At 46.1% G+C, this 24,854-nt stretch overlaps 1 protein-coding gene across 2 annotated transcripts in view; it reads left to right on the top strand.

Annotated features, from left to right (window-relative positions):
- Nucleotides 1–2,977: 2,977 nt before the first annotated feature.
- Nucleotides 2,978–24,854, top strand: part of CLIP2 (CAP-Gly domain containing linker protein 2) — a 73,907-nt gene continuing 52,030 nt past the window's right edge. For both annotated transcript variants that reach the window (XM_056506679.1, XM_056506680.1), the window contains exons 1-2: nucleotides 2,978–3,120; nucleotides 18,100–18,320. In XM_056506679.1, coding sequence (XP_056362654.1) covers nucleotides 18,209–18,320 — 112 coding nt within the window. In that variant the 5' untranslated portion in view covers nucleotides 2,978–3,120; nucleotides 18,100–18,208. The remainder of the gene's footprint in view (nucleotides 3,121–18,099; nucleotides 18,321–24,854) is intronic.

Below are 24,854 nucleotides of genomic sequence, written 5' to 3' on the forward strand. Positions count from 1 at the left end.
AGAGAGGTGCTTTATCTCCTGATGCTGGTGAATAAAATAGAAAGGAACATTTTGGCTGTGTTTATTTAAACAATACAGATAACAGCAAAACACAAAATGTTCGCTTTTTTTGTTTCCCTAGATGCAGGCATGAGTATTTTTACATTATATTGTCTGTGCAATGCTTCTGTTTGTCAGAATAATTTAAAAGAAAACAGCAGTGAAGTTTTTTAGAGATCCCAACAGCTAATACAAATACTTGTCAAATCACAGTAATGGATCAGTCAAGTAGAGACAATTTTGCCTATCTGTGAGAAGCCACTTTTCAAAACAAGATATGTATCACAGAAAACAAGAGGGTAGTAGAGAGTGTTATCAGGCAAATGTGATAGCCCAGAGATGTCAGAGATAACATACCAGCTCTCTAAACATAATGGTTTAATTAAAGTCATTATTCTGCTCACCTGTCTAACATTAACAAGTCCTCACATTTTCATAGGCTGAAACTTTACTGTCTCCTGTGCTCTCCCATGGCTGGGACATTAGTGCAGGGTTCTTTGCCTGCACACAAGCCCCTGTGAATAAATAAATGGTTCTTGGGAAATGGTGTCTGTGGGACTATGGCATTTCAACATTTATAGTCATCCTGAAGCTTGGTGACAAGCAGGTACAACAAAAGCTGAGCAACAGCTTTGTGGAAGAGCACTTGACAGGAAACACAAATTCAAGTCTACAGGCACTTCAGCCACATCACTGCCAGAGCTCTGTCCCTGGATGATCTTTCTTGCTCTCCCTGGAAATTCCCCTGAGAAAGTTTAGTCAGAGAGGCAGATTTGTCAAAATGATTCAAGGAAATTACTATAAGAGCTGTGAACTTTTTTCTAGATTCATCATATTGGAGCCATTGGGCTTGATTCTCCTCCCAGACCTGCTGACCTTCTTTGTCATCATGTAGACAGGGGGTGTAATTTAAACTTTTATGTGGAAGTTATTTGTGCTAAGAACAAATTAGTGCATATAAGGTTAAGCATAAAACTGTACATTTGATCAAAAATGAGGTTTAACTTCTAAGCAATTCCTGATTTGAAATCCTACCCTGAGGCACCTGAAAATATTAAAGAGGATTTTTTTTTCCCAGAACTGCTTTAAATTTACACTCCTTCTTACCAAATGCATGTCTGCATGTAATGCTTTTTGTTATTTCAAAAAGGGAGCCCACCATCATTGCTCTACCACCATGTGGATAAGGAAAGAGTCTTGGACCTAAGGATAGGGACTGGCTGAGCTGGCAAATCAGGCATGGAGGTGGATGGAGAAGCAAGAAGTCCTGCTGGAGTCCAAGCCTGATTCAATAGCCACCTTCTCATCTTGCTCTCCTGGCACCTTACTGTCTCCCTAGGCAACTATAGATTGGAGAGGAGACAAAAAATCTGGTATACAGAACTGCAAAGCAATGACTTGAGCTTGGATGTAGGAAAATGTCAGGGAAACACAGTGAACTAGCAGTTGAAGCAGAGGCGTTGGAGTCAGGTGCTTCAGGTTCTATTTTTGGCTTGGACCAGCCATTTCACTTCTTACTTTGACTTCCCCTCTGCAAGATGAAAAATGAGGATGCCTACAGCTGCCTCCTGGGGATCATCTTGCTAAAGCCAGGACTGTCAAATCTCATATTCTGGATGATGCTCTGTTCTCCTCTGCTTTGGTGCCTGCACCTCCTTCATTTCTCTCTCCCCTCTGCTTTTTTGGGTTCCCACAGGCAAAACAAAGCAGCATCACAGCAACAAATCTCAGAATTGCTGGTGGGTGGGAGCCCACTCTGTTTCTGTATACCCTGGGGCCTTCCACCATAGCATCTGATGTGCAAAATATCCTGGGCTGCCCCTTGGGTGATGTGGGGTGTCTGTAGAGGTGGTGAAGTATACTGAGTAGAGTTACAGCCCTTGTGCAAAGCACCTCCACTCCTGTCTAAATTAGGGATGCAGTTTCTGGGCATGGGCACTAGACAGGTGCTGGAACATGCAGAGCAGAGCTGGAAAGGGTCTGGAGCACAGGTCTGATGAGGAGTGGCTGAGGGAGCTGGGTGCTCCTTTTCCTGGAGAAAAGGAGGTTCAGGGGGGCCCTTCTCACTCCCCACATCTCCTGACAGGAGGGTGCAGCCAGGTGGAGGTCAGGCTGTGCTCCCAGGGAACAGGGACAGGACAAGAGAAAACGGCCTCTAATAGCACCAGGGGAGGTTTTGATTGGATATTGTGGAAAATTTCCTCACCAAAAAGGCCCTGCCACAGGCTGCTTAGGGCAGTGGTGGAGTCACAATCCCTGGAGGGGTTTAACAGATGTGCAGAATTAGCACTTGGGGACATGGATTAGTGGTATCAGTGCTGGGGGAATGGTTGGACTCGATGAGCTTAAAGGCGTTTTCCAACCTAAATGATTTTATGGATTGCTCCGTTGTATGCCCCTGCAATGTCAGGCAGGCATGGCTCTGGAAGGGAACAGAATGAAGTGGTGAAGGCCAAGTGATGGTCACCACCTCAGCCCGGCCATCCTTGCTTTGAATGAACGAGTTTCCAAGGCTGCAGGTGTGTTCTCTTTGCTGCGTTCCCCGTTAAATCCCCGCTAATTAGGGTTCTCTCCTTTTTTACAGAAAGGACCACCAGCTCCTCCTGCCCTTCCCTTCTCGTATCAATCAAAACCGCTGCCACCTCAATTCAGGTGTGCCTACAGAGCTCCTCCTTCCCAGTGCCGCGGGGAGGGAGGCAGAGCAAAAGGTGATTTTAGGATTATTTCGGGTTTTAGGGCAGCTCGGGGCCGCGGGCAGCCAGGAGGAGCCTCCGCGCCGCCTTTCCACCCTCCCACCCGCTTTCGGGAGGCGCCGGGGCCGGCAACCAGGAGGATTTCGGCGCGGTGCGGCCCCGGACCGGCCCCTTTGTTCGTGCGGGCCCGGCCGTGAGCCGGGAGGGACGGAGGGAGTGGCGGTGCCGGCCCCGCATCCTCCTCCGCCCCCGCCGCTCCGCGCCGCCGCCCAGATCCCTCCTCCCGCCCGGGGCTCGGCCAAGCAGGGAGTGGCAGGGCGGCTGCCGGCCGGGCTGGCATCCTGCGCTGCCAGCGAGCCCCTGCCCCGCTCCGCCGGGCAGCCGCAGGGTGAGTGGGGCGGCAGCGCCCGGCCGGCGCCGCAACAAAGGAGGGATGGACGGGGAAGGTGCGGGAGGAGCGCGGGCAGCGGGGATGCGCCGCTCGCACCGATGGGCGGCTCGGCCCCGCGCATTGTCCTTGGGCTGGGAACGGCAGCGAGCATCCTCGGCGGGCCGGCATCCCGGCGGGGCTCCTCGGGCGGGCAGCAGCGGCACCCGGGTTCGGAGGGGTTCGGGGTGCGGGGCTGCGGGGTGTGCACCCACAGAGAAACCCGGCAGGGTGCGGGGTGTTCACCGTGCGGGGTGCGGGTGTTCACCCGGCAGGGTTCGGGGTGTTCACCCGGGGGGGGTCAGGGTGCGGGGTGTTCACCCGGCGGGGTTCGGGGTGCGGGGTGTTCACCCGGCGGGGTTCGGGGTGCGGGGTGTTCACCCGGCGGGGTGCGGGATGCGCACCCACCGGGAGCCCGCAGGGTGCGGGGCGGGCGCTGCCGCTGCTCCTGGGCAGGCACAGCGCGGTGGAGCGGCCAGCGAGGCAGCGGCCTGATGCCATGGAGACGGAGGTGGGAGTGGGTGTCAGCATCCGTGTCTCGGTTCCGAGCGAGTTTTGGGTTTGAAATGGGTGGAAATTTGTCTTTTGTCTTTGGGAAGCTTGGCTGTTTGCTGGCTCAGTGTCCTCGCTCGGGTTTTCTTGGCTAACGATCCCGATCTGGACATTAACCACATCCTGCAGGATCTGCTGTGGGGTTTGTCTGTTGCACGATGTGCTGCTGAGGAAGGCCCGGGCTGAGCTGGCGGCACTGGCACCGTGCTCAGGCTGTGAGATGCAGCAGGGCTCTGCCCCTCGCGTCTCCTGCCACGAAACAGCAAAGGGTGTTTGGGGCAGCATCCAGGGATGGAGGCAGAGGCATGAGCTGTTGTCTCTACAGTCTCCAGGCAGGCTGCAGCGGCGTTTTGGGAGCGCTGGGAGACAAAGCACTGTGTCAGCACCGAGTGTTATTTGCTGCTCTGTCGAGCATCCGTCTCACAGGCCTACAAACCTTGTCTCAGAAACTCATCCTGCTGGAATGGATGTCGAGTTTCACCAGTCCATCCCTTACTGCTGGCTAGAAGTGTTTCCCTGAGGGTGACTTGCAACTCAAGAACTGGTCTGCATGTGGACAGAGATAAATTTGGGGTGCCTAGCTAGGCTTGTTGGCCTCAGCCTCTGCCCTGCTGCCTGCTAACTCCATTCCTCTCCTGTTAATCAGCACAGGTCTGTCATTGCTGATGTGGTGATGCTTTGCAACATAGTGCAGCTCCTGATCTTAAAGTTGGTTGAGATTTTAAGAAATTTTAAGAAATTACTGCCTGCTGTTAGAGCCTGCCAGGGATTAGGAAGGAGGCAGTCTGCTCAAATGGCTGTGTTCTCACAAAAGTTGTCACTGCCTACCAGAAATCTCTGGGAGTACAGGACTTCAAAGGCTCAGCCCTGAGACATGGCACAAGTGACAACATCAGCACCAGCCACTGCAGCACAGCAGGGAGAAGCTGTGCTGGAGCCTGTCTCAGGAGCACTGGTGTGGGGCTGCCCTCAGTTAAGGGAAACCTCGTGTTCTTTTCAGGAGATGCTCTTAGGATCAGTATGGGTGGGATTATCCACTGGGGCTAAGGCTTGGAGGCTGCCATAATCTACTCTAGCAAGGAGCTCTTCCTGGTGTGTTTCCTCTTAATCCCCACTTGTGCTTTTTGGTTTGGCAGGAGAAGTGATGGAGAACACAGAGGGGGTTTTCTGCTACCAAGGGATGTGGTGATGTAAGGACATCCAGGCTGATTCTTCTGTTGTGTTACTGGGTGGTAAAAATGGAACAAGGCATGTGTTCCACCTCCTGATTGAGGCTGTTGGTTTTATTTATCAAAATGCTGCCTCTGTCCATGATACTTGGGGAAATTATATATATATATATATATATATATATTTTTTTTTTTTTTTTTTTTTTTTTTTTTTTTTTGAGAGGGTGTTTTGTAATTCTGGTGAGGACAGGAGACAATATATAAATCAAGTTCCATACCCCAGTGTTGGTACCACTTTGCAGAGAGGACACAATGCATGGCAAGTTTTAGATACTTTTAAAGCTCTGGGAAAGCCCTGGTGTGGGTAGCTAGACCTGAATGTGACTGCCTGTGTTAGACAATGGTGTGCACTTATCTATAGAGATATCTGTAGATATTTATACAGAGATCTATTTTTTCATGGATGCCTTTTATAAATATCTTGTGACTCTTTTCCTCTCCATCTTCCAAAGGCTCAAGAAGGACCAAGGAAGTTGCTGATATGGGTTGAGAGCACTATTTTTTCCTCTGTTGCTGATTTAAATGCCCCCAGTAATCAGTCTCTATCTGTTGTTTTTATCACTGTTCTTGTGGTATTTATGGTAGAATTTCAGGTCTTAGCCAGGGAGAACACCTTGTTTGATAGTACTGGTGATGTCAGGCTCCAGCCTGACTTGGGCTTTGTTTTACTGGTCTGTTTACTGTTTAAAACAACCACATTAAGTTGCTGAACAAAGACAAACTCTTCCATGCTCTGGAAGCCCAGGTTAGAATAAGGAGTTGGGCTTGGTCTTTCTTGTGTCCTGCTCTATTCCTGTCTTCCCCATGTGGGTCCTTCCCATCTCCCCCCAGTGGAAGCTCATTTCCATGGCTGACACTGATGGAGACGCACAGAATTGTCAGTGTATCCCTGCACAAAGTCCCTTTCTGCAGCACCCCCGTGCTCTTGGAGCCTTTCCCTGTTCTGCTGAGAGCAGCCTGTGTGCTCTGTGGAGTGTTGATGCTGAACAGGACAAAGCAAAATCATTTCCCTCATAGCTGGATTTAATTTCTTGCTCTTACGTGATTGTGCAGTAGCTCTTGTTGTGGAAAAATGACTTTGTTGCATGTGACTGATACTTTCTGCTATTCCTGAAAAAAAACAATCCCCTTGAAACCTCTTTTAGATAAAACCTAGAGCAAACTGACAGTGTTTCTGCATCAGACTTTTGGGTAATCATTCCTGTACACTGGTACAGTTTTTTATTATCCCAGTCTAAATAAGTGAAACTGTGGCTTGGTTCAGATGCAGCATAAGCAAAGAAAGATGTGTGAAGAAATAAAGCCAACTTTGTCATATTTTTGTTCCTTTTTGTTGTTGTGGTTTTTTTTTCTTCAGAATGATGGAATTAAATATGATGCTGACTTGAACTGGCACTGAAATTAAGTGGTATTTTCATTTCATTTTATTAATTTGTATTGAGCACTCACCTGCATAGTTGCAGAGAAATGTGGCACAGACTGGCAAAATTCCATGTTGCAGTTTCTGAGCCTGTCATGGAGTCTCCATCTCCTCACCCTGTCTGCTGAAGCACAAAGAGAATCTAAACTTTGGTTTATTTTGAGAGTTTATGCTCTGAATTCTTCTGCTGACTCCCTTGATGATAACTCTGTTTGTGCCTGTGAAAGCCAAATGATTATTTTTGAAAATATTTATACTGTGTGTCTATAAAACAAACACTTCAGAAGAATTTCCCAAGTGCTCTGATGGGTTAGATATTCAAGGGGATAGTGGTGCCATCTCTGCCACTGTTTTTGCAGAAGTCTTGAGAAAAATAGTTTATTTCTATCTATTTCTCCCAGGTTCAAAAGGGGTGCTGTAATTCTGATCCCCTCTGAGGTTTGTGAATGAAATGCTCTGGGAATGTTGGATATGTGCATTTTGGAACTTTTAAATCCCTTTTTGCTCCTTATAAATCACTTTTCTCTGCTATCACACATGCTTCCTTTAAAAAGATGATACAAATTAAATTGCATTGCCTATGCCAGAACTCAAAATTAATTCTATTTTATTTTACTGAATAACTTGCATAGTGTAGTAAGGACCACGTGGATATTGGTTACACTGGAAAGATTTCACAGAAACTTCAAGAAATCATCTGATCCATCTGTCTGTTCCAGATTGGATCTGTCTTCACCTGTCATTCAAGACAGAGGTTGGGAGATTTTTATTTTTCAAAGAATACTGTAGCAATGAAGGAATTTGCACAGCCTTTCTGGGCAGTCTGGCTCAGTTTGAACTCTTTTCTGTAGTGCATGTTTCCCCTTTGTTGTCATTGTCACTTTGCCTATCTGCATGTTTCTGTACAAAGGCCAAAGGTGTTGGACTGATAAAAACCAACACAATTTCTTTTGCAGTGTGAACTTTTGCAGCACATCCTCTGCTGGGGCAGGGAGGGCTTCCAGAGGCACCAGCTCCTGACACAGTCACTGACAAAGGATTTCTCTGGCTGATCTGTTCTTTTTCTTCCTTTGGCATATTCCCCCCCCATTTATCTGTTGCATCATGCTTTGACAACTCCTGTCCCCTGTAATTAGTACTGGAGACTTTTCAGGAGCCTGACAGGCACAGAAAGCAGCAGCACCTTCCCATCCTTTGTGAACACTCACACCCATGACCTGCAAGTGCCTCCCCTGGATGCAGGGACTCTCCTGGTGTGGAACAAACCTCCCTAGTTAGAGAGGCCTCTCCAGTTGTGTTTGTTTAATGGGCTTTGCAGCCTCTATTTGACTGTTGTGTGTCATGTACTGTGCTACCTCTGTGGCTCCTATCAGCATGAAGCTGGCCCTGGTGAATGAAGCCTCCTCCTTGGCTATATTTAGCATTTAGCTATTTGTTTTATAACTGAATTCCTTACTATGCAAATTGGAGCAGGTCAGTCTGCAACCTTGGATAACTGCCCTTTTTTTTTTTTTTTTTTTTTTTCCCTCTGGACTTTTGTTTCCCAGCTGGTAAGTTTGGCATGTTTAGCTGATGACCCATCCACCAGTCATCTCTAATAGAGATTTAATGATGGAAAATATGGAAAAAGGCAGGCCTGTGTAGAATATGCTGGTGAGACAGAGGAATCCTGTTGGAGGAAGGATGTTTTGCCTCTTACTCTTCATTTTCTGTGTGTTTGTTTATGTGGGCTTTTACTTATTACTATGTAATACCTTTTTGAACTTGCTGAGTCTCATCCATAGGAAAACTTTGTTTATATGTATACATATATTTATGTATGTTTCTAGTAAATAATACTGGCAGTATCAATGCCTCATGCAAGCTTAGTCTTGATGTCTCTGAAACATCTGCAAGCACTATTCCTTTATTTATCTCTGAATCTCTCCAAAGCACACTGGGAAGGTGTAGGAGCACTTCCAGCACACTGACATGGAAATGTCAGAGTCAAATAGTGCTTTTTGGTGATCATATGACTCAGGTTTATGGAGTGCTATGATGCATTCTGCCTTAGGGTGCTGCTGGCAGCTTTGATTGCCATTGTTAGAAGTGACAACTCAGTTTTTGCCCTTCCCCTTTGGTTGAAACATGACCAGTTGGTATTAGAGATGTTGTGCCCCTGCTCTGCATTGTGATGTAGGGAGCTGGTTTTTCTAAGGGCACTGCACTTGCTTGGCTAGATGAGATGATATCTTGATCTCTGTACAAAATCCTGGTTGTGGCTTTGCCTGCGTTAGTGGTATAGGAACAGCCAGTTTCTGTGAGAAGTGAAGGAGCTGCCAGGGACACCTGGTGACTCCAAAGCTCCAGCTGGAACATGTAGTGCTGTGCTACTCCAGGAGTGTGGTGGGCTGATCCATCTGTCCTGCCTACCTGCCTGCAGGCTGAGTTCATCACTCCTACCTCCAGAGAAATGAACAATTAAATTGTATTTTTAGCTCTGCTCTGTCTGTCCAGACCCTTTCCTTTTGGCTGTTGGCACCTGTACATCATGGACTGCTGTGTGTGCTTCTCAGTGGCACGGCAGTGTGTGGATGGAGATGCTGATTGAAACCAGGCCATGGAGCTCTGCAGCTCCTGCTGGGTCTCTGCTGCTGTGGAGGGAGGCTGGGACTGACAGCCTGGCCCAGATGTGGCAACCTCTCCTATTCCTGCCAGCCCAGCACATCCTGGAGTGGGCATGTTCAGTCTCCACACCTCTGTGCAATCTGCCTGCATAGGGTGGGGTTTTATCTTCTCCTCCCTAGAAACTGCAATCCCCAGCCTCCCTATGCAGGACATGCTAGGGAGCCAGCTCTGGTGTCACTGTCACTTTGAAATCCAAAGTAAACATTGGATTTTGCAAGGCAGGGTGTGAGGGAAAAGGATCTGTGTGGCAGGAGGAGATAACAGATCAAATTGGACCTTATCTGTCAATATCATAATTTGCCAAAAATTATGATGTTGGTCATTGATAGGGATGTAATTTGAATATGACAGGGGTGTGATTTGAATAAGACATGCTCCTTCTTGTACTCTAAGATCCATGAGCTATCCAAACTCCTGTTGTGTGAGATGAGTGAAGTTACAGGTGGTAAATTAAGAAACTCTATGATTAACACACACTGACTGAAAGCAAACTCTCCAGATTACTGTTCTCCTTGTCTGCACCACTGGTTGTGGTGGGAGCTGTGTGGATCTGGCAGTGTTTGTAGAGAGGCTCAGGAGAAAGCAGCAATTGAATGCACATAGCCCAGAGGTCATCTGCTGCAATGGAAGGCTGAGTTTGGGCTGTGAATCAGCAGGGAGGAGGAGGAGGGTGCTGCTGGGAGCACCTGTGTCCAGCATTGCTGCTGCCATCAGCAACAGGGAGCAGGGTGCCTGTGTGGGAAAAGGGGACTGGGGTTTGCACTTGGTGTCCCAGAGGGAAAGTGGGTTTGCTGCTGCTGAGTGTCTTTGGTTTGGTGGCCTCAGATCTTTAAAGAGGTGTAACCTGCTGCTCTGCCCCCCTCAGTGGACAGGCTGGTGCTGTTACCATCCCTCTGTATGCAGCAAGGACATTAGTGACCCCTGTGGAAGGAAACAGGAGTCCTGGCTGTCTGTGCTGGTTCTTAGCTATGGGGCGATTAGAGGATGGATCTTTAGAGGTGCCTTCCAACCCACCTGGGTCTATTATAGTCTGTATTTACTTTTTAGCTTATCTCCTGTTGTATCTTAACACTCAGAGTGTGAAAGTGGGCTAGTTATTCTTTAAACTTTTGGGAGCAGTTGCTTTGTTTGATGGAATTAGATTGTTAGTATCATAGTATGTGGCATAAAGTTTGTCCCTGGCCTGGTGAGACATCATGGGATGCAGAAGCACTTTGGGTTGCCCATGTCTGGAACAGACTGAATTCAAGTGGGGAGGCTTGGAGAAGGTCAGCTGAGATGACCTGGGAGCTGGTGAGTCTCAAATCTCTGGAATTCTCAGAGGAAAGCATTGCTTGCTCAGAATGGCACAGAGGAGGCAGACAAAGGGCAAAGCTGTCTCCTGGGAGCTGGGCACAATGGGAGGGTGTCAGAGTTGTGCAGAGGGCACAGGAGGAATGTGGGCAGAAGGTTGGCTTGGGTGAATCTGCACTGGCAAGTGGTGGGGGGTTTCCTGGGCAGCAAAGGCTGAATCTGTTTGGAATGAAATATCTTGTGCAGCGGTTTCATAACTAATGGAAAGGGGCTGCAGCAGGGGCAGGGTTACATATTCCTGTCCTGCATCCCTGCTGAGGTTTGGCAGCTTGTGGAGAGGCAGGGTCAGGTTTCCCTTGGTGTTGCACTGGGGTTGTTCTGAGGAGATTCTGCAGTAGGTGTAACACCTGCAGTGGCCCAGGGCAAGGTTCTGTTGGTTCCTGCTGGGATGGCCAGGTCTGCATCACAAAAAGGATTGCATGAACATGGTGCCTTTTCCTAGGGCACTTGAGAGTGTTTTTAGACCAGTGTCTAAAAACATTAGTGGAGCACAGTGAGGAGTTTGTCCCAAGGTACACCAGAAACTTGTTGTATCCCAGTCTTATTAACCAAATCATCTGCAAGTTTAGTGTCAGTCACTGCAGTGCCATCAGACAGGCTGAGCCTGTCTTGTAAAAAGGGAAAAATCAGAAGGGACCCAGGTCCTGGTTTTGTTTCATAATCAAAGTTCAGGACAGAGGTTAGATTATAGAAGGGCATAAATTACAATTCATGTATTAATCTGAACTCCAGTTAGTAACAGATGAAGTGCCAGTGTGAACTTTAGTACTATGCTAAATCAGCAGTCAAAAGCTAGGAAATTCCAGTTCTGCATTCCAAAAATGCAGATCCTTCTGTAGCTCTGCACAGCATGCATAGCATGCCTGGGTTGGTGTATAGCTCATATTTAATCAAAGAAATTGTTTCTCCAGTAGAAAAATACCAAACCATTATAATGGAATATATATGCCATGTATCACTGTGTTTCCTGCACTTGGCTTGCTCTCCTCGTGTTTCTCCTCCAGATGCTGTTTTTGACAAATAAGACTTCCTGTGAATAGGGAACTTGGATTTTATCAAAGCCTCATGAATTGCAGAGAAATCTCTAATAGAACTGAGTGGTGATAAATCAAGTCTGAGCTGACCTGCAGGACACCAGCTGTGAAACCTCTGTGTATGTTCTGTTCCCTTCCCATGTGAGCCTGCAACTTTGGTGTCATGGCCCTAATAAATCTCTGCAGGGACACTGTCCCCTGCCCCCAGGGCTGAACTCGAGGGAGCAGAAACTCAGACAGAACCAAGACCATGTCCAGGATTTTCCCACAAATTGGAGATAGTTTTGCTCTGCAATTAGTACAGAACTGTTGTTATCTACTGTATCACAAGCAACGAGCACAAGCTCATCCAGCCCATAAATTACTCCAAAGGTTATGTAATGACTTCCTTGGATGTACTTTGGCTTTTTCTTTCTGCCTCAGGATTTGCATTGTGGTTTTTAGAGTGCACTAGGAGGGTTTTTCACATTGCTCCTTTAAAAACTCTTGTTCTAGATGTAAATCACAGGATGTTTAGTCTGTTATAGATGTTAGAATTTGTTTTAAAAATACCTGAGCTTTTAAATAAAAGTCCTCTAGGGTTTCCCTTGGCATTCTGTGCTAATTATTACAAAACTTGAGTGAGCAAGAAGACGAAACACACCTTCTCTAGAGGTTAACAACACTTCACACTTGTCAGGGAAACTGTAGTGACAACAGAGCTTTATGGCTGAAAATCTCTTTGAATTCTCCAACTGCAAGAGAGAAAAAACCTGCTGGCTGACAGAGGGTATTCCCTGTTTTTCCCTACATGTGACTGGAAGCAGTGTGAGCTGTATGAAAGCTCCTTTCATTCCTGCAGTACTGTCTCCATTCCCTCTCTGGGAGAAGGAAAGGTTTCCTTGGAAGAGGAGTCTGACCTTAATTAAAAATGAGTGTCTCATTTCCTCTATACTTCAGTTAAGTGCAAGGATTTGCTCCTAATCTGCCATGTGGCTCAGAAATGAGTTTCTGGTCAGGAGTGACTCCTCAGAGCAGTGAGGAGGTGATGGCACAATTACCTTGGATCGGATGGAGCATCTTAAGGAATTAAAAGATAAAATTGCCTTTTCTTCTCAGCACAATCTGTCTCTATTAGCAAAGCTGCAGTTTGGCCTTATCATATCCTGTCTCTGATGGGATTCATTTCCTGTCCCTTTCACACGAGCCTGAGCGCTTCGAGTCTGGCCCCTGGATTTGGAATTCTGTTCTGGAAATCCCTGACCCATCTTTGCAGCATGGTCAGGGTTGTGAGCCTGGGGCACCAAATCTTTACTTGCTTTTGTCCCTAGCATGGGACACTTGGCAGTAATATATCCAGGAATAAGAACTCCAGGAGATGAAAAATCTCATTTCACTGGTAGTGGGAAGGTGCAGAAAAGCTTGGAAATATAGAGTGGATGCAACCAAATGCTCAGAAACAAGAAATAAAATAGCTTAAAAAAAATCAGTACCTTTAGGCCAGTAAAGGTTTTATATAAGGCTTAATAAAGGAATACCAGATTTGGCTCTGAAAGCTTTTTGCCTTTATTTTGTGTACAGAACTGCAGTGATCAGGGGATCAAATTTCTTCTCTAGCATGTTATTTTCAGGGAGATGTTGAGCTTCACATACTGTTCTGAATTCTACATGAGTCTTCTCTTATAGGGAAATCCCTGTGCCTTGCCCAGGGTGTCATGTTGGGTAAACACTTCTTCCATCCAGATCCAGCCAGAAGGAAGCACCAGGCACAGGATGGGATTCAGGCCAACTCAGTCTGGTGTCTGGAAACATGTTCTTGTGTTTTGCAGTTGTTGCACTCAGAAAGTTGAGGTGAGGAGATCCTTATTTTGTGGTACCCATAAGGGTTTTCCTCTTTCCTCTTTGTTACTTTTGCCCATCCTGGATAGGATGTTATTCCATCTGGCAAGTCAGTACTCATGAGCCTTCCTGAGGGTAAGAGGGATGGATGAAGCTGAGCTGTGGATAAACTGACTTCTTCTTCCAGTCCTTGGTTTGTGTTATTCCTCTCCCATATTTATGAAATAATTGACTCTAAGCACCTTCAGTTGTTTGTTTTGAATGTGTGCTGCTCTGAGGCAATTATCCATGAGGCCTGCCAGGCATATCCATGTATATTGCTCCTGGTGAAAGGTATTTCTTGGCTGTACATCTGTACTTAATTGAGAACAGTTCCTGTCTCAGGTTTGGAGATGAATTTTCAGGAGAATAGGCTCTGGAGTGAGTGTTTCCTCTAAAGAGAAAAGAGCTTCAGTACCTCTCTTTTCTGCTAATGAGAGAAATGGATGTTGGGGGTGAAAGTGGAAAAAACGCCCCAAAACTGGTTTATTTAAAAAAAAAAAAAAAAAAAAGGAGGTGCCTACAAGGTACAGGAAAGGATTGAATAAACGCTGGATGAGAACTCCCAGAAATTTACCCTTCTACAATAGCACAAAACAACTCAAAAATTCCCGGGGAAGAAGAATCCACGGGCTGAGAGAGTGGTCTGGAAAGCAGAATGGTGTCCAGGAAGGGGAAAAGGAGTTCATGTGGCAGCCCGGAGCAGATGGGAAATTGATGAATTTCTGGTCTGGGTCTCCTCCTCGCAGCAGCCAAAGTTGGAGGATTCTGATGTCCTTGGGGGATTCCACTGTCCTTAGTGGATTTTGATGTCCATGGAGGATTTTGATGTCCATGGAGGATTTTGATGTCCTTGGAGGATTTTGATGTCCTTGGAGGATTTTGATGTCCTTGGAGGATTCCTCTGTCCTTTCCCGTGCTGGTTCAGCTCCCCGAAGTCTCCGGTTCGGGGCGGTCCCGAAAAACAAGCCAAGCCAAAAACAGTTCAAGGGAACAAGGAACAAAAACAGAGGATTCCCGGCACAGCCTCCGGGCTAGGGGAAGGAAAGAGAAAAAACCCTCTTGCTTCAAGGTAGTAAAAACCCCAGTGTGAGAGGAGGAACGATGGAGCACTGAGCGCTCCAGCCCCGCCCCTGCTCCTGTTGGAGCCACCGCAGCATCTCTGCCCCAAAATCATCGGCTGGGAATGGAGTGTCAGCATCACATCCCCCGACACGGCTCCCTCCCCGAGCCTGTGACTCACTCTCAGCTGTCCCCTTCTCTGGTGGAAAGATGGGGAAGTGAATGTTTTGGTCGTTTGGAGCAGGGTTTAATGTTGTGCATTCCTGGGATGCTTTTCTTGGTTGTGGGAACAGGCAGGACCATTCATTCCAGTATGGGAGGACTGCAGGAAAAATCTGGCAGAGATGTAGAAAATGCTTGTTGTCTGTCTCATCTTGTAAAAGAAACAAAACTAAAATAAATAGAGCTGGTGGCACTGGAGTATCCAGAGGAGCAGATGGGGTTTTCTTTTTACAGTGTATCTGGAAAAAGTCACATTTCCATTGAGTTTTTGCAGGAAGGCAAAGTGTGCAGGTAATATGGGGAGTAGGAATGATAAATAACATAGAGAATAGAAATTTTCAGTTCTCCTGAAGTTTCTGGGTAGAGCTTAAAGACTATTCTGACTTTCAGTATCAGGGAAGAGAGATGGCTCCTGTGTTTCTTACACCGTATATTTGCCTGTGTTCAGCCTCTACTGCTGGAAGCAGATTCTAGAAGAGCTGGGAGCAGGTTTTTCAGGAGGGCTCTGCTAATAGAGCCTGTTGGGAAGCTGAGGGTTCTGTTTGGGAGCTCAGAGCATGTTGTTATCTCTAATGGAGCAGGACAGTGCCCTGTGGAGATACTGGCCTGGGTCCCAGCCAAGGATATTTCTGCAGCACACAAGCTGCATCACTCAGTCAGGAGCTAATGTGGGACTAGGAAAGCTCAGGCAGCATTGCTGGGTGGTGAGGATGACCTAATGGCATCATTTGGAAGAGCTCTGTGCTCAGAGCTTCCTAAAAATCTGTTCTTATGTATTTGTGTTGAAGTGGGGGAGAAGCTGGTGACAGAGAAGGAGGATCTGTCCCCAGCAGCAGGCACAGACTTCCTTAAAAGCATCCCAGACATTTATTTTTATCTGTGTAGTACTGACAAACTGCATTTATAGTAAAATTGACTCCAGTTCATCCTTATTTGCTGTGTGGTGATGAGTGTGGTCAGCCTGCACTTGTGACAGTGACACTTTGGATGGTGAGTTTGCCCTGTGAGACCCCCACACTGTCCCTGGCTGTGGTCAGCCTGCAGTTTGTGACAGTGACACTTTGGATGGGGGAGTTTGCCCCTCTCAGAACCCCCCAAAAGCTGGCATGCAGTGGGCACAGCCAAGCAGGGGATCTGCTTTGATCCCTAGTACCACTGGACAAATTTTTGAATCTGTTTAATGTGACCCCAGTGAGTGTGGCCATGAACTGGTTGTGGTGGTTAAAAAGCATAAAAGCATCTCTCTGTTCCAAGGGGAGAATGATTAGCAGCCTGTGGGGTTCATTTGGTTTTAGCATTAGTGTGTTGAAAGCAAATGTGTTTGTGTAAAGATTTCTGGCAAAAATATTTATGTGGTGGGAATACACTTCCTCTTGTTTGCCTCCCCAGTGTAAAAATATCCAGTTGTCCTGAGAAGAAGCAGAAAATCACAATATCCTGTGATGGGAGTGGACAGCTGATCTTTAGGGATAATGAGATATGGAGAGAGAATGAACTGAAGTTCCTGTCTCCTCAAAGATGGGCAGCAAAACAGAGGAACACACTAAATTCACAGTTCCCTAAAGTTTATATAGTGCTGGCTGCAAAGTTAAGGATCCAGAGATTCTCTCTATCAGAAGACTGAAAAACTGTAAAATCCTTTTTATTCTTCTGGTACCCTTTCCTACTTAAATTCTTCTCTACTACTGTTTTTTTTTTCCTTCCCTGTGTCTTTTCACCTTCTTATCCACATTCCTGGTTAATTCAACCAGCTGTGTGGAAGCACCAGCAGCCCCAGGTTGCTTAATCCTGAGAACAACATCAAACCTTGTAACCAAAATGTAGGACCAGGTAATGAGTAAATTCAGGAGTGAAGCAATGTTGTGAAGAGGGTGATGGATTGAGATCTCAGGTAGAGCACATCACCTGCCAGCAGAAGAGCTGGAAATCAAGCTGGTCTGTACAGTCAAAGCCAGCCCTGGGCAAAATGTGTCCTATGAGATGGAGTGTGTGGGAGATGCCACATCTGATGGCTTGACAGATAAAAGGAGCCTGGCTGATCAGTGTTTCTCACCTCCAGATTCAGTCCTTTTCTCCCTATTTCATGCTGAACAGAGCTGGAAGCTGCAGCCTCCTGCCCAGCTCTGACAGCTGTTCCTTGCCAGCTCTGTTGCAGGAAGGCTGCTTTTCCTCTTCTTTAAGAAGAATTTCTTGCTCTTGTCTGTTATTTCTGCTGTGGGTGATGTGGTTGGAGCATCCTGCCTCTCATCCCTGACTTCTGCAGGTGTCTGAATCCCCCCCAGGTGCTGAACACAAAATTCTTTGATCCCTCAGTTTTTTGCTCCCTCCCCAGGATGTCTCTGCTGATCCCTCCTTCCTTTAAGCTGATGTAGGATCACTGACTCCTACTGCACTTTTAGATGTTTGTGAGCCCTCAGGATCACAGTTTTGGAATTCTCTCTGTGGTTTTCCCTCCTCTGTGTCTGCTTGCAGCTTTTCCTGGAGCCCTGCCATCTGTGCTCGCTCTGGCCCAGCCTGTGTTGAAGTCCTTACTCATGCCTTAATCATTTCCCATCCCACTATTGCAATTCCCTCCTTGTACCATCTGTAAATCTTTGCTGCAGTGTTTCTCAGGGGTGCTGCCTCCCTCCTTAGCCCAGGAAGCAGTGTCTCCAGTTTCTGCCTGGTCCTTGGATTGCTCTCCTTGCTGTTAGTTTACACTGTGCCTGGCTTACTCTGCTGCCACCTTTTTTCCTCCACATCCTTGCCTGCTGACTCCCAGCCTCAGCTTCCTTTTGGCTGATAGGCTCATTTTTATTTATTATTTTTCTTTATCCATTAGGAATGTTGCTTTTTTTTTTTTTTTTTTTTTTTTTTTAAACAACTTAGTCATTTCCTTTATTTTTCTTTTCTTGTCATAAAATTGTGCTTGTTGATGCAACATCCTTGCAAGGAATTTGGAGGTTTTATTCCGTTTGCCTGCTGGGAAGGGAATGACATAAGAAAGGATTGTGACTTCATTAATAAATAGTTGGTAGAGTTATGCTTAAATTTCAGAACTTTGGGGGGTTTTTTCAAATTTTCTTGTAAATCCATAGGGTCAAATACTCTTTTTTCTGTGATAAGTTTTTGGATTTGTCATTAAGGACATTGGGTTCATCCTTCCTTCCCTGTCAGTTTGGAGAGGCTGGTGAGACTGGGGCTGTGCATGAGAGGTGGTGCCTTTTGTGAGGGTTCTGACTGCACAGCAGAGGCTTGGCAGCTGCTGAACTGAGCTTTAGAATTTAAAACCAATCAAAACCATTTCAGTTACTCAAATCCCAAACTGTATTTAAATTCTTGTTTAATGGCTCCAGGAAGTTTCAGCTTTAGCCCAGGGCTTTGAGATTGATGAAAAAACAAAAATTAACTTGAAGATGGGAGATGAGGGAAATATCACCCTTGAAATGAAAGGTTCTGACTCTTCTAGGGCTGTGAGGACAGGGCTGGGCACTGCTTTTTGGGAGCCTGGTTGTTGCTGTCCCACTCATTCTCTATCTGATTCCTTTGTGCTCTTCTCTCCCAGGTGTGTGACCATGGAAGAAGAGGTTCACCATCAAGAATCCTGAGCAGTGACACTGGGACAGCTCTTGGGACACTGGCAGTAGGAGCCTGAGACCCAGGAGACAGGAATCATGCTGAAACCAAGTGGACTTAAAATCCCAGGCAGGGCTGGGAAGCACTCCAGCCCGGTGGGACGGGCATCAGGGAGCGCTGCAGCTGCTGCCAGCACGGGCTCTAAGGAAGGTAAGGGCTCCCTGCAGGGCTTGGGCTGGCACAGCTGAGTGCCTGCCTTGCAGGCAGTGGCCTGGTGGAGCCAGGAATGTGAAATTCCCCATCTGTGTGTGGGTTGGTGGATCAAAACAAGTGTAACAAGTGAATAAATGGGCTCCCTCTCCCAGTTGATGCACAAAACAGGCGAGCTGTGGATGGGTGCAGACAGATGGATCTGCAGAGGTGCCTACACAGACATGGGCAGGGCTGGAATTAGGCAGATGGGAACCTCCCCCATGGCCTTAAATGCTGCCCTGTAGCCACAGCTATTGGCCTGTGAGGTGTAGGAGTAATAACTGAGCACTTAAGGTGATTTGGCCTGTGCTATTTATATCAAATTAGTGCCTTTGTTTGAACAGGAACATTTGAAGCCCTAGGATTTGAATAATGACTTACTTTCACATACCTACACATGCTTGCTGCTGTTGATCCATATCCAGTGTATACATAAGCTATGCAGGCTGCCACTATCAGTATAATTAACACTTTGAGAGCAGTTGAGGGTGTGATTTGCTTAGGATTCAATTTTCTGGCTTATTGGCTGCTGGGTTGTTTTTTTTATTATATATAATTTAGTAGATATCAAAGATGGGAGTTTTGTGTGTCATGTTTTTCATTTCACTTTGTTAAAAAAGGCTTTCTTCTTGCTTTCTGGGGGAACACATCAGGATGATGGCAAAACTTGTGCTTTCACTATATTACACTTTCATTTGAGAAGGTCAGTGGTTGCTTCTTTAGATCAACCTCTTGTCCTTATAATTCAGGCCACTTCCTACATGCCTGGTGGCTTTGCTGTGTGTTTCAGTATCCAAAATACAGAACATTTAGCAGAATTAGGAAAGCCTCTCAGCATTTTTAATCAAGGGGATAATATTTGTCAAAATTTGCTTTAGCATGCTCAGACAAATTAATAATGGGATAATGATGCTGCAAAATGAGGGTCACAAGACAATGCTGCCTCTTGTCAGAGTAATGCAGAAGTGTTTATTATTTAATCAAAACAAAATAATACCCATCTCTGAGTTTCCTGTTTAGCTTGGGCACACTGGGATGGTGATTCAGGCACAGGATGTTCACCCACAGACTCTCCTTGCTGCTGTGCTCCCTTATTGCACATCAGGGGCTGTGCTTTGCTCATGGATTCTGTCAGCTCAGCTCTCTTCTTGCAGTGACCAGCAGTGTATGTATAACCTCTGCCACTGTAAATTCTTTCCCCAAAGAGAACTGTAAAAGCCACAGGTCTAGCTTGGCTTTTTTCACATCTGTAAGGCTTTGTTTGAGGGGCCAGTCACTGCTTGAGGTCATGTGCAGAGCTCCAGACCCTTTGGTGGGTTACAGCACTGTAGGGGTTGGAAAGGTGCTGCTCTTCCCTTGCTAAAAGCTTGGCCCTGTGTGTGGATATTAACAAATATTTGGATTGCAGTTTTGTGTGAATGGGTTTTCATATTAGCCTGATTTCTTTATTTTGTACCCAAATCGAAGATACTGAAATATCCTTTTATTTGTTTGCTATAGAGAAGCATAAACTGACAAAGGAAAAGTTTGATAGGTTTGGCTGTGTATTTTTGGAGTTACTCTTCTGATCCTGCATTTCTGAATTTCCCCCTTGTTTCTCCATGCCCTCAGCTGTGATTGAGAAATGAGCCTGAACTCCAGTGATGTGCCAGTCTAACTCCCCATTCAGCCTGGATTTATAATTGCCACGTGTCATGGAGCTGCTTTCACTTGATTTTAATCACATGAAAAACACCAAAATGAGGGGAAAGATCTGAGGGCTCTCTTGTCCCCAGAGGCTTTGCAGTGGCACCTCAGCAGGTGCATGTCCTGTGTAGGAAAGGGTCAGTCAGTGGCAGGTCAGGGCAGCCTCTGGGCTGAATGCAGTGCCTGTTTGCTGGAGTTCCCTTGTGCCTTGTTCAGCTCCAGCCTTCTGTCACCAAGGGATGTGCAGCTCCAAACGGAGTCTGAGCTTTGCTGGAGGAGTTCTGCATTTTATTCCTGGAAGAAGGTGGGCATGGAGAAGGGGAGAAGTCCTGTGACGGTGGCTGGGTGCTGTGTGACAGAGGTACTGCTGCTCCTCTGCCTCTCAGGATGGTGCAGGAGGCTTTTGGAAACTGGGGAGCTGCTGGAGCAATCACAGCACTGAGCCCTTCCTGCCTGGGAGGGAGAGCTGAGCACGGGGGGGTTACTTTAACAATCTGGGCTGGTGTGTAACAGGGTTTGTAGTGTTACCCCTGACACCTTCTCACTCAGTCCTGCTCAAGAGCTGCTGCTCTGTCCCTGCATGGCCTGTACCTGCTCTTCCTCCTGCAGTTCTCTCCAAAAGCCTGGCCAGCTGCCTCTTGCTCCTCTCCAAAAATAATAATTTTGTGATCAAAATGCGCATCCCAGAATCCTGCTGACTTGCCTATGTGCCCCTCTCTGAGAGCAGCAGCATCTGTGCTGCTGTGGGGCACAGCACACTCATGGGATTCAGCCTTTGGTCAGGGAAAACTCCAAGAGAAAATACTCTTTTTTTTTTTGTGTTAAAGTGGTTTAATTCTATTCCAAAGTGTCCACATCACTGAAACCCTGACTATAGCAGGCACTGACTTGAATTTTGGGGATGCCTGCAGCCAAAGAATCTGGTGGTAGATGGATGTGGAAACTGGATTTCATTAAATTTCCTGGAATTAATCAGATCTGGGCCACTAAACTTTATATGCTTTTGCAAGATGGGAAGAGAAGGGAATTTGTGATGAATGGGCCCACAGAGCCTTCCCAGCTGGTGGAACAGGTGAAAGCTGCTGGGAAGAGAAGCATTCATATTTCAGAGTGGGTTTTGTGTGCTCAGAGCAGTGTTAGAGTAACGTGGTTGGAAGAGAAATTTGCCTTTCATACTTCATGTGGCTGTCAGCTGGCTCTACTGTTTGTTTATAGTTCTTAAATCTCTTATTCAATTAAAAAATTCTACCAAAAGACAGAGGACAAAAGAAATATTTGTATTTTCAGTGAAGCTGGGCAGCATTGAGACTTCAGTCTTTGCTGGAGGCAAAAAAGCCCAAACTTATTAAATTTTCTGTGAGACTTATGTGCATCCAGTCAGAACCCAGCACAGACCTTGGATTTTGCAGATGGATCCTGTTATTCTGAACAGGCAAATGCAAGTATCTGTCACATTAATTTCATATTTAGGCATGGCCAACAATATCAGAACTGTTTTTCAGCAGTTACCTAGTTTTATTGCCAAAATTATGCTTTGATAGCTAAACTATACAGCATATTGCTGGGAGCCTGGCAGTGCCTTCTTGTTTTCATATAAGTGTACATGCTTTATTTTTGATGAAGAATAAATGCACATGGCTAATTAATGTTGGCATAATGGCAACTGTGTGTTGCTTTTGTTCACTAAAAATAAGAGTGAAGCAGACTGGAACGTTCCCAGGGCCATTAAAGAGAAAGGGATGACTAGCTCCATAGGGTAATTTAACTAAAATATGCTGTAATGAGGGTCTGATAAGGCTGAGCTGGGTATCAGGTCCTAGTTAGTTGCATTTGGGTTTTGAGTACTGATGGGTTGAGTTTTTTGAGTGTTGGGCCCCCTTTTGGGGGGCAGTTACTGCTGTGCCCCAGGGCTGAGTTTGCACAAATTTTTATTAAAAATTTTATTTTCAAGAAATGTGATAATGTTCTGAGGGCTGCTTCTAGTTTGAGACTCAGCAATTCTGTGGCCAAGTCTCTTTTGATCTGTACCTGCATCAATCCTGCTGGAGGACCTGGAATCTCACCACCACCTTGGCACTCTTGTGCATTTACTGCCTTGCTCTTGCCTTTCCCAGTGGAAAATCTTAATTTCTTTTTATTTATCTGCCACAGAGTTAACAGCAACATCTTGGTAAATTGACTTGGTAATCAGTTGTTCACCCCTGGAGTTTCTCAGGATGTTTTTTAAGTTAGATTGGCTGCATGCATAGGAGTAAGAAGCAATTTCTAAAATTTTCTGTGGTAAAAAACAGAGGGAGGGATGGTGTCCCTCCTGGGGAATTTATGCCTCAGTAATAAGGGAGAGCTTGGGGAGGTTGCTCTCAGGTAAATATTGATGGTTTGATGGCATCTTAACACAGGCTTTTTTTAAATAAAGCTGCAAGAAACTGCTGAGGCGCTCTGATTTTGTATCAATCTATTAATTCTAATTCCCAAATAAATATTAAAGACACTAAACCACTGTTTTGCCTGCAACAAAAGAAATAGGATTGCAATGTCCAGAGCAGCTGATTGACTGGCACAGACACAGGGACCTAATTCTTGTCTGTTCAAAGGCTTTGTGCCTTTTGATTAATATGAACTTGGAGTGTTGTGTGCTGGTGAATTGAGAGAGAAGACCCCACATCACAGGGCCAGGGGCTGCTATTATTTCTAGCAAACATTTGGTTTTGCTGTTTTGCATCAGGCCTCATGGAGTGATCAGTATTGTCAGCTCCCATCTGAGTGCTGTCCTCAATTAAATCCCTGCTTCAGCCCTGGGGTTGGATTAGTGATCCTGCTGGAAATGTCATTGGTGAAGTTTGATTAGCTCTTGCTTTGTGTTAATGGCTCTGTGTCATCAGTTCCTTGGGGAATCAGGTGGTTGAGGTGCCAGTTTGAGGATGAAATGCCTCTGTTGCAGTGGCAGCAGATTAGCATCCCTTAGCAGGCAGAGCTGCAGGATCCAGGTGTGCACAGGCAGGCAAGGAGTTAACAGGTATCTGAAAGAAAACAAGATTGTTTTGGACAGGAAAAACTGCAAAGGAGATTTGCTGGTTTACTGATCCAGGGCTGAGGTACAGCTGGGGAGTGGGAACTGCAACATCCATGGGAGCTCCTCAGCATCCATGGGAGCTCCTCAGCATCCATGGGAGCTCCTCAGCATCCATGGGAACTGCAACATCCATGGGAGCTCCTCAGCATCCATGGGAACTGCTGAACATCCATGGGAGCTCCTCAACATCCATGGGAGCTCCTCAGCATCCATGGGAGCTCCTCAGCATCCATGGGAGCTCCTCAGCATCCATGGGAGCTCCTCAGCATCCATGGGAACAGCTCTGCTGAGGGATCTTTAGAGCCTGTGTGGGTCATTGCTGCTGAGGTTTGGCTGAAGTGCCCTGTGTGGAGGTTCTGTCCCTCCATACAAACCCAGCTGCTCATGGACACAGATGCTCTCATGAGACCCTGAATATTTGTTCCCATCCTCATGGCATATCCTGTGCCAGAGTGTTCTGGCTTGGTTGTGGGCTTGTTTTCAGCTCACACTGCCTTTCATGAGCTGCTCTGCCTGCCATCTGCACTCTGAAGTACCTTTTGTGCTGGGATTTTTGAAGGTGGTGGTTCCTCCAGCCTTTCTGGCTCCCCTCCTGAAGGGAAGAAGTACCCTTGGTGGCATTCCTTTCCCAAGAAGTGATTCAGTGCATTCCAAGCAATATAAAAAGGGCATTGAATTAATCTTAGTTTAATCAGCTTTACAGGTAACATACAGAGATAACTGTGAGTCTAATTTTAATTGTCTTAATGATTAGATACTCTTGGAAGGATTTGATGCAGTTAATCCTTAATATTCAGCTCGTTCATTGTGGATGAGGCATGAGCACACACCAAAGACATGTGGAGGTCAGACACCCCTCCTGCTCTCTCTTCACAGAGCAGCAGGGAAAGAAAATCTGCTTCCCACAGATGTTCAGCTTATGGAGTTTGGAGTATAATGAGCTGAATGCCATTCAGCTGGGCTGTGTGAGCCTGCAGCAGCATCACTGTGGTTGTGGTTGTGCCCATCAGAGTAGGGCTGCAGCTTTGGGGCAGGATCTGCTCCTGCGTGTTCTGCCTCCAACAATTGCACTAATCCTGCAAGAGCAGATTAATCATTAAAGGCCTGGGCCAATATTCATTGAAATTAAAGGAGAGAGTCCCTTTGGCATAGCTGGATTTGGGATGAAAGCCTGTAGGATTAAAGTAGCATCAGACTGTTGGTACATAATATTTGCCATAGGTGGGAATTAACCATCACACACTGACCTTGCATGTGAGCATCTTCCTTGCAAGCAGTCAAGTAGGTGACTTGATCTCCACAAAAGCCTTAAAACATTTAGAATACAAATATTATTCTCTATTTATTTTAATTTCAGTAGGATATTTACTTTTTAATGAAGATGCTAGTAAGTAAATTAAAAGAGAGAAACTGGTTTTTATGCAGGAGTGAGACCTGTAAGAAAACATTGTTTATCACAACAATCACTCTAAAATAATAAGAGTTGTCAAAATTGAGCTGTCTGTGACTTCATCAGCTCTATTCAAAATACAGTTGATGGTCTCTCTGCTACAAAATGTGTTTGGCAATGTTGTTTTCCAGCACAGTAAATGTGTGTCCTGTGTGCTGCATCTGGATTTTGGACTGGAGGATGCAGCAGAGTGCTTCACTCCATGGATGTGTTTGCAGAATTCTTTGTGAGAAAGGAAATATTTGTGAATGGGGATTTTAAAATGGTCTCAGAGGAAGGCAGT

Source organism: Oenanthe melanoleuca, chromosome 19 (assembly GCF_029582105.1).
Source record: "Oenanthe melanoleuca isolate GR-GAL-2019-014 chromosome 19, OMel1.0, whole genome shotgun sequence".
Classification (NCBI taxonomy): Eukaryota; Metazoa; Chordata; class Aves; order Passeriformes; family Muscicapidae; genus Oenanthe; species Oenanthe melanoleuca.